The 14,669-nt window shown below is 34.8% G+C and overlaps 2 protein-coding genes across 2 annotated transcripts; both read right to left on the bottom strand.

Moving 5' to 3' along the window:
- Positions 1-517: 517 nt before the first annotated feature.
- Positions 518-5,891, bottom strand: LOC126839744 (zinc finger protein 91-like). The gene is made up of 2 exons (XM_050575156.1): positions 5,877-5,891; positions 518-3,439 (listed from the first exon to the last, which is right to left on the bottom strand). Exons 1-2 carry the CDS (start codon positions 5,889-5,891, stop codon positions 518-520), a joined length of 2,937 nt encoding a protein of 978 aa, XP_050431113.1.
- A 1,771-nt stretch (positions 5,892-7,662) lies between these two features.
- On the bottom strand, positions 7,663-13,606 carry LOC126839647 (piwi-like protein Siwi). Its single transcript, XM_050575055.1, has 17 exons — positions 13,595-13,606; positions 13,459-13,498; positions 13,267-13,386; positions 12,892-13,121; positions 12,630-12,815; positions 11,573-11,752; positions 10,690-10,845; positions 10,465-10,613; positions 9,973-10,081; positions 9,603-9,892; positions 9,371-9,522; positions 9,171-9,295; positions 8,911-9,082; positions 8,698-8,819; positions 8,466-8,617; positions 7,934-8,081; positions 7,663-7,853 (listed from the first exon to the last, which is right to left on the bottom strand). The coding sequence occupies exons 2-17, from the start codon at positions 13,475-13,477 to the stop codon at positions 7,737-7,739; spliced, it is 2,427 nt and encodes an 808-aa protein (XP_050431012.1). The 5' UTR covers positions 13,478-13,498; positions 13,595-13,606; the 3' UTR covers positions 7,663-7,736.
- Between the last annotated feature and the right edge of the window lie 1,063 nt (positions 13,607-14,669).

Below are 14,669 nucleotides of genomic sequence, written 5' to 3'. Positions count from 1 at the left end.
ACTATATACTCTATAAAATAAGTTTTTACCAAACGTACAATAGCAATTGTGATACTTGTCAGTGTTATTTATTTAGCGCGCAATAATCAATATTGTACTCTTATCGGCAGCACTAAAGAATATTCCACACAAATTCGGAACTAATTCGACGGTTTTTTTAACAGGTCTAAGTTTATTTACATTAAACATGTACATAATGTAATAGCTGGTTTATTGTTTATAATGTATTTTATTAATATATATATTTTATTATTTTAACAATATAGCAAAAATGGATTTGAATACTTTGATACTCCATAGTGAACAAGATAACATAAAATGCAAATTTAGTTTTTAAGGACAACCGAAACGTGTAAACAACGCAATCGGGTTGGAAAATACGCATCGGTTTTACAAAATAAAAATGAAAAAAAGAACAAAATTCAAATAAAACGCGTTTGGAAGTACAAACGAGTTTTGTATAGAATAACAACAATTAAAAAAAGATAATAGGAACGACTAAAAAATGTCGAGGTGATCAACTGGTTAGGTCGACCAACAAGTTGTAGAGCTCGTCATCGGTTTCCGGGAAACGCTGGTCGGCCTGTTGCGGTTCTAAGCTTGACTGCGGCATCAGTTCCAACAGTTCGTCGAACACGGGTTCTTGTTTGATGAAGTCTACCGAATTGACGGCAAGCGGTTCCGTCTGATACGGATCGAACATGTTCGAACAGTCTATGACCAACGGATTGTATTCCATCGGGTCTTCCGGCAAGCCCACAAACTTTATTTCCGGTACGTATAAGTCGTCGGCGACGGGATCCGCCGGTTCCTCCGCGGTCATGTGGTGCGCGGTGCGGACGTGTAAACCGAACCCATCGACGGACAGAAATGCGGTGCAACACACGTGACAAGTGAGCGTCTGGTTTATGAGCGCGTGTTGTTCCAGATGACACTTGAGAAATGCCACGTCCAACAGGTCCTTGTTGCAAAGATTGCAAACCGTGTGGTCGACGGACAACACCGCAGCCTGACCGGCCGTATGTCCCGTGATGTGCTCGACAAACGCGGTCCTTTCGTCGAACACCAGCTGGCAGAACGTACAAGCAAATCTGTCGGACGTAAGTGTTGCCGCCGGCGTTTCGATTTCCATGGACGATGTCGCCGTTGCCGCCGGAATTTTCTGATACGTCTGTTGGCTGTCGGCGACCACGCGCAGCCGATTGCAATGGGTTTTCTTATGGCTGTTCAACGACCGCTCGGTGGTCTGCGATTTGCCGCAATGGTCGCACAAGTACTTGCCGCCGCCGCCGCCGCCGTTACTAGTGGTGGCCCCGTTGTCGATGTGACTGCGAGTCTTGTGCAAGTTGAGCGCGCCAACTTTGTTGAATTTCCGCGAACACAAGTTACACTGGTGCACGTCGTCCGTGTGGTCTTCCTGGTTGAGGCTAAATCCGTGAACGGTTTTTTTGTGGTACACCAGTTTCCACGACGATTTGAACTCTTGTGGACACCGGTTACACTTCACCTTACCCGTGTTCACGGTGTGCTTGAGCTTTCGGTGCAGGCACAGGTACGTGTAATGCAGGCACGTTTTACTACAGTGCTCGCACGAGAAAAACTGAGGTATGCAGAACCGGTCCTGGTCGACGTTGTTGCCGTTGTCGATCTGACATTCGAACAAGGTGGACTCGGTGTTTATACCGTGGGTTAACTTGTGCGTGGCCAGCCTGGAATATGTGATAAAAGTAGAAGAGCACAGAGCGCACACAAACGCCTCGGGGTTTCCGTCTTGGGGGTGCGTCGTGTCCCGGTGTTTGTTTAGCCACGACGAGTCCACGTATGTGGAATCGCAATACTCGCATTTGACGACCATGGATAAGTCTACGGTAGTGACCTGCCCGTTGAAGTTGTGTTCTCTGCCCACGTGACTTGTTATCATATTGAAGTTGGGCGCTACAAAACAGCAAACCGTACAGTAGTAGCAACGCTGCACAGTCGATTCGGCCGCTTTGTGCGACTTGACGTGTGACCGGAGACGCGAAGCTCGGCTCAAATATTGGTTGCATATATGGCACCGGAACGGTTTGACGTCCATGTGCGATATTTCGTGTTCTTTCAGCGTGGATCGGTTGAGGAAAGATTTGCCGCAAGTCTTGCACGTGTAGTGTCTGTCGCCGACATGATACCGACGGTGAATGCTAAGGCCCATGGACGTCTTGAACGTCCGGCCGCACGTCTCGCACACCGACTTCTCACACACTTCGTGCTGAAAGCGGATGTGGTCGTACAGATGGCATTCGTCTTCCATTTCGACCAGGCACACGTCGCAGTGTAGATGCATGGTCGGGTAAACGGGATGGTCGTGAAACTGCAGGTGGAAAGCGAGCCTCATTTTGGACGGGAACATCTTATCGCACTTTTCACAGTATAGGTTTTTTATTAAGCCGCACGGGTGCCTCAGTACGCTGGTTTGGGTTTTGAAGCCGATGTGGCACGACTGGCACCGGTACACGGCCGGCCGTCTGAACGTCTTGACGGTACAGTGCTCGCCGACCAGGTGGTCGACCATTGCCTCGAGATTCTCGCACTGCTTTTCGCAGAGTAAACACGCCAGGCTCACCGTGGCCTTGGAAAGGTGCTTGTCGAACAAGTGTGTTACAAGAGTGTTGCGGCCGGGTCGCTGGTCACAGTAACCGCACGTGTCCGGCATCGTCGCGGGATCACTGTCCGAGTGCATAACGGACACGTGCTGCCGCAGGGCCATCACGGTGTTCTGGGCCGGTGAATGTCCACAAATGCAGCACTTCAATTGCGTGGACTTTCGAACGTGCACGTCCAGCACGTGTGCTCGTAATAAGTCTGAGTTGCCGTATTTTTCACCGCAACTGAAACACACGTGGCACGTGACCGTCAGGTAGGTTTGTTTCGTGGTGGCGTGCGTTCCAAAGTGTTCGGTAAGTTGTTCGCCAAACCATCCACCGCATGTGGGGCAGTTGTCCTTGTGGCGTTCCAGGGCGTGCGCTAACAGGTCGCTTCCCGGCGACAGGTCGCACGCCACACACTCCGCGTCCACGGTGTACACGAACGATTTGTCCGTGAATCCGTGACCGAGCGGCTCGTACTTGTTTTTGTTCTTTGATCCTTTGGGCCTGCCCTTCTTCGGCTCTTGGTCGTTGCCATCCGCTGCCGGAGCGACATCGATCTGCTTGCCGATCTTACACCGTACGTATCCTCCGCCGGCGGGCTTCATGAAGAACACCTTTTGGCGGCTGACGTCCAAAGGATGTTTGCAAGGTCTGCCGCTGTGGTGTTGCGCGCGTTGACGGCGCCGGCGGCATTTCTCGGGTGGCCTGTGTTTGTTGACCGACAGCGACGAGAAACCCGTCACGGTCGGCAAAACCACCACCGGATGGCCATTACTCGTGGTCGCTTTCCTAGTTTTCCAAACAAAATCGCTCTAAAATTAAAAAAAAAACAAACAATTAAATTACAAACGCTGTCCAATTATATTTCTTTTCGTTTATTAATCAAACTAAACAAAAACAAATTACATATTAAAAACAGTTTTTTATGATTAATCTATCACCATAAAACATTGTTTGTGTTGGAGGTAGACAGTTAGAACAAAATTAATTTTTAATACTATTTTTACATATAATCTATTATATTATAATAATTTATACAACTAACTAACAGATTAAAGTATTTAATTATTAATTTTAGCATTTTGAATGTCTTAATTATGAAATACAGTCGAGTTAATTATTACCGTCTAAAGACAATAATAGTAAAACAATTCGGTTGAAAACTTGATTGGATCGACAGTATTCTATAAAAATAAAAATCTGGCTAGGTAAATTAGACTCTACAAATGCAAGCTAAGTATACCTTACAGCCTTTTCGTTTAGTGAATAGATTATCAATACTATAAACTAATGTGGCCAGCTGGTATACCAACGTCAACATCAACACCTGTCCTAGCTTTTACCTACTACGAAAACCTCCCAAACATTATTATTTAAAAATTCGAATACTTCCAATTATCTAGTACACTGATTTGCATTCTCTGAACTGCTATTCGTCAATAAACTACTCATAAGTGCAAATTTAATACCAACAAAGTCATATTGATTTTGATAAATGTTCATCTCTAGTTAGGCCCCAAAAATGTCCTTAATGACCCAATAACTAAGTTCTGAGTTTGTAGTGACAATAAACAACTGGCGTTCACTTTGATCGGCTAATTTACTTATTGTATGTATATATTTTATTATTATACATAAAACCTTAAATTTCAAATATTCATTGTTTTTTTCATAATTCCATTGTCGGTACCGACACGGTTCTGATAATAATACAAGTTATCACATTTAGGTAGTGCGATATTTTTTACTATAATATCAAAATATGCTATTGTTTAGATTTGACGATTATATTTTATTATTATTATTTGTTGTATTAGTAATCATGAGAGACGGCGGATTTTTAATTACTACATATATTATAGCGAGGAATAATATAAACGGAAATTGAATAAACAAATTTAAAGTAATGACTTGGATCAAAATCGATATACTCTGCTGAATAATCTCTAATTTTTGAACAGTAAGTTAGACCAAGGTTCTTACTTATTTAATATTAATGTTAGAAGTTGTTCGCTAACAAATAACGTTACTGGTAATGTGAGTTTTTTTCTAAGACAATGATATGTGTATCTACATATTAACACAATTGATGGTACGCAAGACGTGATCGGCGATATTGTATTTGAAAAAAAAACAAGCGAGCTGTTTCCGCCGGTTAATTTTGAAAACGCGCTTCTTCTTTCAGATAAACTTACATAAGTTTTCTGTGGTTTACAACTGGAAATTGATGTCTATGCTAATCGATAGCGAAAGCGACGACGATTGTACAATAATTTCGGCAAGTAAATCAGAAAACCAAATATGACACTATATATTATACGGAAAGATGATCTGGATAGCGTTGGAGACGAGGAAATTGCGGTTGTCTCGAGAAAACAATATACTTATTATATATATATAGGTACTCTCACAGGCGACGGAGTATGTCCGACGAATTCCAATGACAGGCCATAGGGTTTTCTGCTATGTCCACAACGCTGACAAGACAAATATTTATAAGATTAACTGACAGTGACTGAAATTTTACATTTGACCGGCACAAATCCTGTGCAATTGTTTAGCGCAACGCCATCGCGTCATCATGACTACCACATCGACACAATCAAAGACATAATAATATTATCACTACCAACCAATATAGACTGATCATTCTGTCCGCTTATTAAAATGCGCTACTCCTACCGAAGAAGTCAAACAAATTTATAATGACGAAAAATATGTAATTATATACTTATGGCGGTTTTCATAATAAATAAATTATCGACATCTTTTTTACTATGAAAAAAAAATTGAAAAAATGTTCAGATTATTCTGAAAAACAAAACGTTAAGCTTATTATTAAAATGACAACGACAACCCTACTAACTGTATGCTCTTGAATACAGTTCGACCTATGCAACGATCTGACAAATTAATGTTATACAAATATTGTATAGGTACTAGATATATGAGATCTCTGTAGTTCTTTGTAATAATAAATAAAACTGGTTTTTTTTTGTAGATTACTTGGATATAATTCTGTAGCATATAAATACCATATAATTTGCCATTTTTAAATTAATGACAAACTTTACTTACCTACCTAACTTTTAATTATTTGACAGCAATGATTATTACTGTTTTATGACATTTATTACAATACAATATGCTTTATGACTTTATGCATGCTCGGGGAAACCCGAGAAGTGCGAAGTCACTTGCTTTTGTTCTAATAAACTTGTTATACAAAATACTAATATTTGTACTTACCGAAAGCGTGTCCATTTATTAATCTTCACTCGCCGCGGGTATTGCTAATGGCATTAAGCGTTATACGAAAAAAAAAGCGTATACAACTTGACTCGAGCTTTAACTATTTTTATATATAATAACTCGAAACTTACATAGTAAAAGTATAAAATAAAAATATAAAATAAATAAATATATTAACATAGAGGAATAACGCTAATCTTGTTGACTGTCGAGCTCAACGATGAATGATGATTTTTTCGGCGTTACCATAATGAAAATATAATAGGGGAGACCGGGGTAAAGCGGATATCTAAGAAAGTGAATAATGATAATAACTTTTTTTAATATTGAAGATTAACTAAACCAATTGATAACCTATAAACTTGGTTTAAAATTAGGTGAAAATGCTTTCCATGATTGGGGGTTCCAATGTGAAGGAATCGGTGAGACGCATTTTGAGGAAGCTTATAGCAAATGAATTTGCAAAAATGTTCAGCTACACCGGTCACAAACATAACAAAAATGCGTTCAACAAAACCATTTTGTCGTCGTTGCTCATAAATGACTATTTTAAATGATTTTGTTTTTATAGTTATGTTTCAAAAAACTTGACTTATATAAATATTATAAATTATTATGTTTAGAGGCTATATCCAGACGGCTACAAAAAATGAGATAACCCTCAAGGAAATTGAAACCGTGTCTAGTGTTTGGTTGTCCAAAGCTGCTAAAAGATGTGAACTTCAAACTCCGTAGTTTTTTTTTTAACATTTTTTCCCTTGTTTATTGTTCATTTGTTCCTTAATCTTTTATAAAATAATTTACTTGGTATTTACATATTTAAATATATTATATACCTATATTTAATATTTAATAGATTAACATGGATAAATAAAAAAATCTGTAGACATGATGGGTATATTCTTTCACTTTCCTCAGTACAAAACAATTTTAAATTTAGTTATAGGTATATACATTACCTTGTCTGTGAATATTCATACAGCTAAGTTTTTTGTCCTGTTTGATTTATTAAAACCGTTTTTTGGTCATCAATTAACAATACCGGACACCTATCGATTTGAATAGATAACAATTTTTTTGGTAATAAAAAATATCATTCTATGGCTGTGTTGTATAATAGTAATTGTACTGTAAATCGTACAGGATGGTATCTACATACATACAAAATTATAGTACTACACAATGTACAGCAATCCCATACATTTGACGATTATCGTATGATTTGCAATATTTAAATATTAATATAAATATAATTATAGTGAATTTGGAAATTGATTATATCATAAACAATGCTAAGTAGTTATCAAACCTGAATAATTTAATTAACTATTTGTTTTTTTTTTTAATTGATATATTTACCGATTTACGGTTTATTCAAGATAGATAAGTATTAGTCCATAAGATCAAGTTCTATTATATAACATCATTACAATCACTAAAACTAACATTCGGTACCTAAACACTTCCAGCAATTAACCTAAGCTTTATTTCGTCTCTTTGTTGGAGCCAAAAAATTTTACTTCCATTATAGTTAAATGTACTTATTTATTTATTTATTTTCAATTAAATATATTTACTAATAAAGATTTTTTTCGGGAATGAGTAGGCACATACAAAAATTTAACAAAGATTAAGCACAGAGCAAATAGAAAATTACAATAATAACGAATATTATGAAATCACATTTTAAACATTCGACCATTTTTATTGAAACATAGCACATAAATAGTATAAATAATTTACAAAATAGCACAGTAGATAATAAAAAAAAACTGTATGGGTAAAAAAAAACGATGACAAATTCAATAATAATAAAACAAATGGTACAATATTAAACAGGTAGTAAAGAAACAAGGATTACAAAAAATAAGGCAGACGGTCTAAACCAACGTTCGGTGATCCACATAAAGTTTGACCAGCAAAATATGCCAATTTATGGGCTAATAAACAAGGGGCGGGTACACGAACTGTGCCCTGAAATAAAAAAAAAACAAACAAGCTCAACGACAGGCGTTTTTATATGACTTAAATTATCTAAAAAAGTGTTTACTCACCGACCAATTAAAGTACATATGACACAGTTTGAATGTAAGTTTTTGCATATGATCTGGTGGAAGATTTAAAGTGTCTTCAATAACCTGATAATGCGTGGGCGCCACTGTACCTTGTCTTGAATGTTGTGATACTAAATAGAAGTCGTATCTAAAATTTAGTAAAAGAAAAAATATTACAATTTACAACGAAATAATTATAAAATCTAGTCACACCTATTTGTGTGCATTGTACGTCTGTCCCTTTTTTTTTTTAATATCGTGATGTTATTCAAGTTATTCATGTAAAATTAAAAATATTATAAAAATTAAAAAGGTGAACACGTTACAAATAATTAAAACGAAATTATTAAGAATTCGAAATAAAACGAGCTAGTTATGAACTTAATTCATAACTTTTTTTTTTGACAGCCCCTACAACCAACCCATTGAATCTTATCTCCCAAAGGTTTTTATTTTTTATATCTACTTATTTGAATCTACATCATTAACTTATACTAATACGATAAACAATAATATAATTATAATCCCTTACTTATTGGGGTCGGTGACGACACTATCTACAACTGTACCGGCTTGAGGGTTACGTGTGCCATGTTTTGTGAAAAACCGGGTGGTTATACGTTTAGTTACAATGACAACAGCCATGGGGACACTAGCATCACCATAGAACTGTTTAACAACGGCCTATATTAAAAAAAAAATCATAAATTACAATTCATTAAACTATTCAAAACACACTTTTACAACAAATTAATAATTGTTACTTTAAACAGTTTGATTTCAATTTTGTGCACATATTGAAGCTGCCCTTCACCGACACCGTCCCTGTATATTACTATACACGTTGGCAAATTTCCATTTATCGATTTGTAAGTTATTAAGGCCTCTGGAAAAATATTTTTTTTAGAACGAATAATAATTGAAGAAAATAATCCTGTACAATGTACATACATACATATACTAAATGATTTACTCACTGCTCATAGTAGCTGCGAAATGATTGGACAACTCTTCCCCGACCTCGTGGAGCTCAACACAACTAAATATATTAGTGTGGGTGTCGCCCATTGTTGCAATCAAAGCTCCATATGACATTTTTTTCTTACCCTTTTGCGTATGGTAAACGTCATAACCTACTATCATCATACCCTAAAAATATGTCAGAGGAAAAACTTTTTATATGGTGTATAACATGACCTACAAATGTTCAGTGTTAAAAAAATGTACAAATAGTTACTTTTTTAGGAATTTTGACGAGCCACGGTGCACCTCCAATTTTGCAATTAATTTGTACAGCAATTTTTGTTGCAACCGACATGTTATTTTTTTGAACATTTTTTAGTAGTACCACTTGAGATGGCACTGAAATGTAGAACAGTTTATACAACATTAATATGTACTATTACAACCGACAAAATTATACCCAACGACTTTTACCTGCCCTGTCGACACACAATTTTCGTTTAATCACAGCGTACAACTGTCCTTTCGGCGGAATCGCGCAAAGTATCATATTTGGATTGTTTTGATTTACCGTTTGTTCCAGACTACATATAATGGTATCCGATCGAAAATCATGCAATGGAACCCTTGTAAATGAAATTAAAGGTGTTTAAACGTTTCGGGTAGGTGACAAACCTTATTTTTGCATCAAATAATGGATACTCACATAACAGGCTGTGGTAATGTGAATCCCATCCCTCGGGCCGCCTTTGCCAGGGTATTGACAAAAGTGATTATCTCCTGTTTATTTTGCACAGGAGCCATAACGACCCAACATTTTATCACAGCACTCGTGTACATGGGTGACATTCGTAAATATTTAGTCCAATCAGCTTCGTCTCCACCAGTATAATCCTTTACGTTGCCAAAAATCGGTTCTGGTTTCAAAACGCGCCCAGTCACTTCAACAAGGTCGTTGCTTAAGTCTAAGTTCCATTTCGTAAACTCTTCTACAGACTGCAAATAATTAACACACAATTGTACAGTATTTATTTATAAATTAAGATTTTATTTATACGAATTTTAATTTCCCTTACGTTATTGGACGACAACACTCGTCTTACGAAATTTCGAAGGCGCTTAACCCTTTCATCTGGGTTTATACGCGTATAGCTCGCCAAGTCCTTCATAAGATTGAAATTGTTTCTATAACATAAATAAATCAATTTAATATAAAATAAAATATTATCGAGTGGGTCTTGTTGAATAAAAACGTTTTTGTTTAAAGTATGATCAAGTACCTAACAAAACAAAAAGTATATTACCAATACTATTACTATACATTACTGCTACAACGTTTTTTTAAATATTAATCATCAAAAATTTTAATTTATTAAATGCGAATAAAAATATGTATTATTATTTGAAAATTGTACGTTTATATAGCGTCATTTCGCATGGTCAATCCCCGAAACAATTTATTTATCTACATTATTATAATAATTTTTTTTTAACCTAACCAATCTCACAGATCAGGGATAAACATCATGTTACATAGGTAATAGAATTGTATAGTGTATAATAATTACCGCATCTGAGTAGTTAGTCCAGTCATGACACACAGTTCAGGAACCAAATACACCAAAGATTCTTCCACTCCAAATTGTCGCACAGATTTTTTTTTGTTCTTTGATATCAGCATGGGTTGTCTACCCCCGCGTATTTGTACATTCCATTTCTAATTTATATCGAGTTCAAGATGACTAATTTCATAGATATAAGTTACAAAATTAAGTGACAATTACTATTAATACCTCTTTATAGTATTGGTTGTACGACATTTTGGTGCCATCTTTCTTAGGAAATGTTGACGAAGGATCCGAAGCTTCGTCGATATCATCAATAACGTAAGTCTCGTTATTGTAAACTGTCATAACAGTCGTTCCAATGACTCCATTCTTGAAAATGGTCTATACAAAAATTAATGTTCAAACGAAACGCGTTAAAAAAATGTTGAACGTACTGCACACCAACAAAACAATTCCAATATCAAATTACTATTGGCTATTTTGCGAACGCTTATTATATCTTATAAATCGCTTTAGTATAATAGTAGTCTACAGACTAATTAACTGATAACTAGAAAGTAGCCATATTATATAAAGTATAGAAGCTTACAGATTGTCTGATAAATTTCAGTGCTAGGCATAAACTGAAGAGCTAAAATGATGATAGTTAAACTGTAGATTTTAATAGCAAAATTGTAAAAAAAAAATGTATTGTAAAAGTAATTTTTCAATAAAACTTAACATTGGTTAAAACTGTTATACTCATCACAGCGATAAACAGTATACCTACATGTTTATTTTGGATTTTTCCTACCTTAGCGAAAAAGCAATAATTTTTTAGTTGAGAAAATATTAAATTATGTACTTTTAAAAAGTTTTAATTACATTTAAAAAAAAAATTGTAAATATCTAAATAAATTTTACATCTTCAGTTTTGCTAGCATGTAAATAAAAGCTGTAACTGATAAATTTTCTAGACCAAGCACTTTCCGAGTTTTAGGCATTTTAATTATTTTTGTGACGCCCTCCTAACATAATAGTATGACATCATATTATTATGTTAAATAATAATACCATATACTATATCAATAATACATCAATCTCCTCAATAAAAATAATATAGTTTTACCATCCATTCTGGGTTCCTAGACCTTTCGGCGGCACATGAATGTAAGAAATCCAACACTGTTTCTTGGCGCATTACTTTAGTCGAAATTTCAGCACACATTAATACTGTATTGTTTTCATGCATGGCGATAGATGTTTCGTATCCAGGCCAAAGTTGGAGTTTATGTGCTGGTAAGTCAATCTAACATATTATATACAAAAATAAAAATTCAATACCAATGTAGGGTGTATGTACGTACACTAACCAAGTAGTAAGGTGTAGTGAAAAAAAAGTTTTTTTTTTTTTTAAACTGCCTCCGCCATCAAGTTGAAAAATCAATATTTAGTAAAATTATTTAAATTTTCCCTCATAACTCAAAAAGTTTCAAAGCTAAAGAAATAAAAAAAGAAATACCTTATTTTAAATAGGTAATCTCTGCAAAATATACGTGTTATTTTTAACATTTTTTTTTATTATAGCTAAAGAAAAATTTGTTTTTGAAGTAAATTATGTTGTTTTGTAAAATAAGTTATTCTATATACTCAAGAATATCTCATCTTACATCAAAATTTAATTATAGAAAAATAATAAATAGAAGAAAAAATACTAGGTTTTTAAAAAATAATAAATTGCTTTTATTTATTTAATTAAATATTTACATTCCTATTTAAGTTTTAAAGTCCTCAATAGCACTTTGGAAAAAAATTTAAGGAGATAAAAATCTGAATATATTCTAATGTACAATAGCATAAACTGAAGTATCAACAAAAAGAAAAACTGCACAATTACAATTATCTTAAAAGAAAATAATGAGTATTTCTTTTTTTTAAATAAATCCACCTGTAAAACTTGTTTGTTTTACAAATTTTTTAATAATCTAAATTTGACTGTATTATTCGTAAAACAACTTAGGGCGAAGGAAATATTTAAAAAAAAGTTGTTGTTTAAGTCATTTTTATTTTGGGTTTGAATTCATAAAGCCGTTACATTTGTGAGGTATTATGGATACATTTTCAAAAATTGCCTTTTTTTATAACTCCCTATTCCCGAATGTTTATAATGCATAATAAATACTGACCTTGGCTTCCGGGTCATAAAAGTTTCTGGCTATAAGTTTTAGGCCGAGATGACGAATACAGTTGCGCAAAAGCAAGTTGAATACTTGAATGTAAGCATAATCACCGGATTTCAAAACATTAGTGAACTTTACTTTTATAATAAATATCTTATCGTCATTACGATTTTGGGATGTTAGCTCGAATGACTGAAACAATATAACGCAATTAGTTATTCTATTGGCAATACGGACAACCACAACCGGGTTAGTCATTATATCTTGCCTCGGGGTTTAACTTGGTGCTTGTGAACAACATAGTTCCATCAAACAAGTAACCGCCAAATACATTGCGATGCTGAGCCAATAGGCCTCTTTTGACTGCAATGCGATCTTCTTCCGGATCAAAATCAACTCGATATTGATATAGCTCCCATTGCATTAATCCTCTGTCCTTGTCAATACATTTCAACGGGAAATAATTTGCCAACAATTGTACCTCAACTCCGGAGACACCTACAAATTGTATGTAAGATTAGACCTTATCCTGTAGTTATAGTTATTTGACTATATTTTTTAACAGTCATGATAACATGTAGATTTGTGGATTTTAAATGGCTTTATCTGCATTACACGTATACCTAAGCTAATCATTATGTACCTCTCTTTCCTGTCGGAGTCATAGACGATTCAGGGCGCGGCGCTAAAAATGTTTCTTGGACTTCGGTCGTTGATCGACGGCCGCGTACACTTCCCCGGCCAAGAGGAATTGGCATATCATCTATAGGTACACATAAGGTGAGATCAGTTTAACTTTTACGCATTTTTCAAAAAAATTATAATTACATTATACCTGTTACCAAATTTTTCATTTTTTCTTTTACCTGTTCTACCTAAAAAAAAAATAATAATTTGAAACATTTTTGTGATCTTCCACTAAAACTATATTTGATTAACTTGTTTATTATTATTCTTAAATTTCCGCTTACTTGTGAATCAGACACAGGTGGTCTAGGAGTAAAAAATGTAGACGTCGGTCGCGTCGGACGCATCCTAGTATTAACACCGGGCTGTTGTGGATACCTTGGACTAGGATGACGTACATCGTTAACCGGACCTCGAGCTCGTCCTCTCGGTGGTCTAGTAGGATACATTTTGATTGTTTAAGCTGCTAAACAAACAAACAAATTGTTATAAAAACGTAAGAATTGGTAAATTTTAAGTTATAATGTACATATAGTTTGTTTGTATCCTCTTATAATATTATCTTCTCTTATCCTATAGTATATCTTCTATTAACAATTAGCATATACCTACACTTACTAGCTACTAATAACTAAAGTGGTCAAACACGTTATGAGAGCAATTTAATTTTTACTTTATTTTTTAGTACATTTAAAATAAAATAAAAGAATATTTTGATGGCTGCACGCAGTAAACATACAACACGACAAATAGCGTTATAATAGCAGAAGTTATCATGTAAATATAACTGTTATTAAAAAAGTTCTTACTATATTAATTGGTAAATCATGTGAAATTACAATAGGTCGTCGATATCGTCGATAGTCCCTATACATAGGGCTATGAACGATATTTTAATTATGCACTTAAAAAATGTATCTTAACAAAATGTTGTTAATATTTATTTTAAACACAATGTTAGTGGTGTTGTATAGTAGAAATATTTAATATCTATTGTTACCTGTTATTAAATATATTTGACTGTGGAGATCCGATAAAATGTTTACGATTTAATAACGCCGAACTACGAAAAAAAAAATTTGATCTCAGAAGTACATATAAAACTGAATGGTCAGAAAAAATGGTCGATAGTCCTACGCACTGCCATGGATTGTTGCAAATTTCCTTTGAATATTATAACGTCCATATTTCAAAGACATCCGACATATTTTCTTTTTGCGTTTATACAAGCAAAGAGGGTAGTATTGGGTTGGCTTTTTCGTTTCTCATTATTTTCAGATTATAATTTAATGTTTGTGTAAATTCTATGTTTGTATACACTTTTCTATTCTTCTCATATTTGTAATTGAGCACTACCCG

This window comes from Adelges cooleyi, unplaced genomic scaffold, assembly GCF_023614345.1.
Source record: "Adelges cooleyi isolate 19-005CV unplaced genomic scaffold, UGA_ACOO_1.1 ACOO_flye_CR_arks_rails_tigmint_CR_PRNA_307, whole genome shotgun sequence".
NCBI lineage: Eukaryota > Metazoa > Arthropoda > Insecta > Hemiptera > Adelgidae > Adelges > Adelges cooleyi.
This window is presented reverse-complemented; position numbering and strand designations above follow the sequence as displayed.